Genomic DNA, 4,981 nt, shown 5'->3' on the forward strand with positions numbered 1-4,981 from the left:
CCTGGGCTCTTTACTGCCGGAGCTCTGCTCCTGTGCGCTCCGGCAGGAAATGACCCCTGCTTGAAGAAAATGTATACTTTGGAGGGTGGACTCTATGGCACTGCACCCCTCTGAGGTCCCCGTCCTCCCCAGGCTCCACCCCCAAATCTCCAGGAGTTCCCCAACCTGGATCTGGCAACCCTGCCCCCCTCCCCCCATCGGTTGCCAGGGAGGACCTGACAACCCTATCCCAAACAAATATTAATGAGCAAACAACAACAATCTGTTGCTCTTAAAAATATTGACAGTCATATGAAATGATATGCTCTTGTACAACTAAGACTTCTGTGCAATGAAATGACAAGCCGTATTTGTTTAAACACAGGCACTGAGTAGTCCAAACAGATTTTGCTTAATCACTCCTAAAAACGGCATTTGGCAAATAATTTGAGCCAGTCCATGCAGTTCGTTTCCACTGCTCTAGGACAAGCTCAGTCCAAGAGGCAACGCAGGCCGGAGTCCAGAATTCCACAGGCTGCCTTCTAGTATAGAAAATTCTCGGAACGAATATAACTCTCTCCCCAAGTCCTTTCTGGGGAAAGTCCCGTCTGGAATACAGACAAGGAGCTGAAGTTGTAGTCACACATACACATCCGCAACAATGTTTGAGACGTACATTGATTCAGCTGCAGCAGTTCCCATAATCACAGTGGTTGCAAATGTTCTGTTGTTCCCCATGGCCACACATCTGGCTGGAACATCAGTTGCTTGCACATGGGGGGGGGGGAATGGCAGAAATCTGGCTATGTGCGCTACGGTTGCCAACCACCGGGCAGGTTCTCTGGAGTTCTCCCAGAATTACAGCTGACCTTCGGACTACAGAGATCAGCCCCCTTGGAGAAAATGGCTGCTTTGAACGGTGAACTCTTAAGGCATTCTATCCTGCTGAGGTCCCTCCCCACCCCAAACCCCACCTTCCCCAGGCTCCGCCCCCAAATCTCCAGGAATTTCTCAACCAAGAGGTGGCAACCCTAGTTTTTTTTAAAATTTTCCCTTTTTAAAAAATGCTTCTCACTGTGAAACGTACAATCCAAGTCTCCTTGCGGCTTCAGAAATCCTGGGAGTTTTTTTCTGAGGGAAAGGGTAGTAAGTTAGCTTACTGGGTCCTGCTGGGGCCAGCTTGGAGGCCCTGATTTCTGTCCACAGTGGTGCATTAATTGACGTCAAAGGAAGATCTGTGCACCCGGCTGGAATGGAACGCTCGGTCTTTTCAGCAGGGCTTGAATTTCCCTGTTTACTGACTGGCTCAATGGATTGTTCACTCCCCGTTAAGAACTCTTCCGTCGAGGCTATGCTTTCCTCTTGCGAAGTTGTTTCGCTGTTAGTGTAAATCCGTTCGTCCTTGTTCTGGATAACCCCCCAAGGAACTTTGTGATGCTCGCCTTCTGCAAGACGGTGGAGACCCAGATGGATACGCCAGGGTGAACTCTCTTGTATATTGCCAGCACAGGGCAACCCAAGGCTGACCTCCCTGATGGGAACGGGTTCTTGAAACGCTTTGGCTTTCTTCATCTTTTTGTTGACTAAAACGGTGCTGACCACAGAGCCTTCAGGAACTGTCTCATGCTCTCCTGTGAAGACAAGACATGTTTCCGTGTTATTATGAACAGCAACAAGGGACATTTAATAGGATAGGTACTAATATATTAGGAGGAAACAAGAAGCTTAATTTTTAGAAAACAACAACCACACAGATCTCTTGAAACCCACTAGTAAGGGGGAAAATGTTACACATTCCCAAAATATAAGCTGCCCCACTGGATATAGAAGAGTGTGTCGCTCCCCCTTTTCTACCTTAAAGGTTCCCTTGCTCAAAAGCCAGTCAAATCCGACTCTAGGGTTGCGGTGCTCATCTCCGTTTCCAAGCCGAAGAGCCAGCGCTGTCCGAAGATATTTCTGTGGTCATGTGGCCGGCATGACTAAACACCAAGGCGCACGGAGCGCTGTTACCTTCCCACTGAGGTGGTACGTATTTATCTACTTGCAATTTCTTGCTTTCGAACTGCTAGGTTGGCAGGAGCTGGAACTAGAGACGGGAGCTCACTCCATCATGCGGCACACTCGGGTCTCAAACTGCTGAACTACCGACCTTCCACAGCCTGCAGTTCAGTGTCTTAACCACTTGAGCCACCCCAGCTCCATTTTTCTAATTTAAGGAGACTCAAAATGGCTTCTCTTTCCCACAACAGGCACCTTGAGCAGGGCTGACTTATCCATGAGACACAGTATGCACAGTGGCCAGGGCCCACGATACTTTTAGGGGCCCACAAAAGTGTTTTAATTTTTTTAAAAATCAGAAGAAACAAAAATAAACTTTTGGGGACGAAGAAAATTTTAAAACGTTTTTCCTGACATCAGGAAAAAATTAAATGTTTAGGGCCCACAAAATCTGTTACATTTTGCCTAAAACGGGGGGGGGGGGACCCAAATGTTGAAGTATTTAAAGTTATATCAAAAAATAATTTTTAACATTAATATTATTATGGTGGGAGGGGCCCACAAAGGCAGAAGTGCCTAAGGCACACAAAAGTCATAATGAGGCCCTGCTTGTGCGGCAGGTGGGGCTGAGAGAGTTCTGAGAGAATGGTGACTGGCCCAAGGTCACCCAGCAGGCTTCATGTGGAGGAGTGGGGAATCAATCTCGATTCTCCAGATTAGAGTCCACTACTCTTAACCACTACACCACACTGGGTATATGTCTTTGTTAACTAGGGTGCATCTACCTGGGGACAATTCCCCACAGTGAACGCATTATTGTTCTTTCCTCTTTTTCTTCCCCCTGCTGCTGCCTCTCCTCATATCACTGCAGGGCTGTTTTTCTTTAGTGCCAACAACTAAGATCCGTTCCCCTGAAGAAAATGGCTGCTTTGGAGGGCGGCCTCTATGGCATTATCCCCTGATGAGGCCCCTCCCCTCCCAACTTGGAACTAGTAACCCTAGCAGTGACATAAAGGCAGGGGTCATTTCCTGCAGGAGCGCACAGGAGCATAGCTCCGGCAGTAAAGAGCCCAGGGGGTGGACACATGCAACAAGCCCCGCCCCCTGCTCCCAGCAGCCCTCAGTCAGAGCAAGAAGCAGCCAGGTAAGTTGCATAGCTCCCCCCGGTCCAAAACAGTCCAGTGGCACCTTTAAGACCAAGTTTTATTCAGGTACAAGCTCTCCCTCCTCTGTGAGGACAGATCTGCACGTCCCCCCCCCCCCAATAGCTTTTGCAATCCAAAACAGTCCAGTGGAGCCTGAGCGGTGGGTGTTGCCTTCTGACACACTTCCAGTAATGTCAGGGGGTGTGTCATATGCAAATTAGTTATGCTAATGAGTTATGCTAATGAGTGCCTGCACCTCTTTTTCTACGAAATGACCCCTGCCTAATGGGAAGCCGGTACAGAAGCCGGTACAGAAGCAGAAGTGGTTTCTAGTGCTAAGCACATGAGCCTGGCAATAGAAGGACCCCAGTTCAAATGTCACATGTCCCATAAACAGGGTAATTAATCAGCAGCTATTGCAAAATAATTTAGTATCAGAAGCTTTGTGGGGATCTTATAGTCACTGATACGGCATCTGTTCTGTTTTTTTACTCCCTTTCATATTTGCAGGTTGAAAAAGTCTAATTTCGAAATCCTGTCAAGGCTGCCTTGAAATGCTTCAATTATCCTGAACATCTCAAACAGGAGAGCGGCTTAAGTATAAAAAGCGCTTCCTACGATTACTCCATTCACGCCTCTTTCTTCTTTAACCTTTTCTCACAACAATTTGCCAACTTCAGTCTTATCTGTTTGCTTAGCCTCATTTTCTAGGTCTGATTCCAGAAGGAGTAAACACATTTCCTCCTTGGCAAGCATCTGCCACAGAATGTAATAATCATATTGCAACCAAGCAGGGTATTGTGACTTTCTCAACGCTCTGCTCGCAACTATTAGAAAAGAAATTGAAAAGGAAGTCTAGAGCCAGCTGGTCAAACAAAACTGTAAATCAGATGCGGCTGATAGAGCCTTTTTTAATAATCCCATTCGGCCAGAATATGAAATTATATTTGCTGAAGCATTATGGTAAAACTTACTGGTTGCCTCTTCACATAACTGTATTATCTGGACATTGATAAAATGGAGACATACTTTCTCTCCGTTGCTTCTCCTTCCTTTCCTACTTTGTCCATATTCAGGGGGCCCCACCTTGAGGCAATATCAGGACCACCTATGGACTTGCCTTATACTGTACTAAATCAGACCCTTGGTCCATTGAGGTCAGTCTTGTGTACTCAGAGGGACCGTGGCTGTCCACCTACCATCTGATCCTTTGACTAGAGATGCCCGGGATTGAACCTGAGATCTCCTGCATGCCAAGCAGATGCTCTACCGCTGACCCACTGCCTCTCCTCACAGCCTTAGGAAGCGGATACGGGAAATCATGAAGGGTGGCAGAGTGGGAGATGGTCAGGTCCAACTCATGGGGCACATCAGACCAGGAAATCGTTCAGGTTTTATTTTATACGTTTTAAATTGCGCTGTCTTAAAATTGTGATCTGTAAGCCAGCGTGGCCTTGACTTGGGTAGCCCAGGCTAGCCTATCCTCATCAGATCTTGGAAGCTAAGCCGGGTCGGCCCCTGGTTAGTACTTGGACGGGTGACCACCAAGGAAGTCCAGGGTCATGATGCAGAGGCAGGCAATGGCCAACCACCTCCGAATGGCTTTTGCCCTGAAAACCCCATGGGGGTCACCGTACATCAGCTGTGACTTGGAAGACAAAAAGAAACCCACCTTGAGCAATGAGAACAGGAAGGATATAAATATTTTAATGAACAAAATAAAGAGATTCTTCCGTGTATGCCTCTCTGACATGAATGAGAACCATGCAAGAACACACTTCCATTTGCTTTTGTGGGGACTGTGCGGGAAAACACCCCAATGGATCGTATCCCATGTTAATTATAAATAATATATAAAA

General features: G+C 47.1%; 1 protein-coding gene across 1 annotated transcript in view; it reads right to left on the reverse strand.

Annotated features, from left to right (window-relative positions):
- Positions 1-1,050: 1,050 nt before the first annotated feature.
- LOC107120370 (chromosome unknown open reading frame, human C9orf152) overlaps positions 1,051-4,981 on the reverse strand; it is an 11,210-nt gene continuing 7,279 nt past the window's right edge. Inside the window, exon 2 of the mRNA XM_015423057.1 lies at positions 1,051-1,610. Coding sequence (XP_015278543.1) covers positions 1,051-1,610 — 560 coding nt within the window. The remainder of the gene's footprint in view (positions 1,611-4,981) is intronic.

The sequence above is a fragment of the Gekko japonicus genome, unplaced genomic scaffold (genome assembly GCF_001447785.1).
Source record: "Gekko japonicus isolate JY-2015 unplaced genomic scaffold, Gekko_japonicus_V1.1 scaffold253, whole genome shotgun sequence".
In the NCBI taxonomy this organism is placed as follows: domain Eukaryota; kingdom Metazoa; phylum Chordata; class Lepidosauria; order Squamata; family Gekkonidae; genus Gekko; species Gekko japonicus.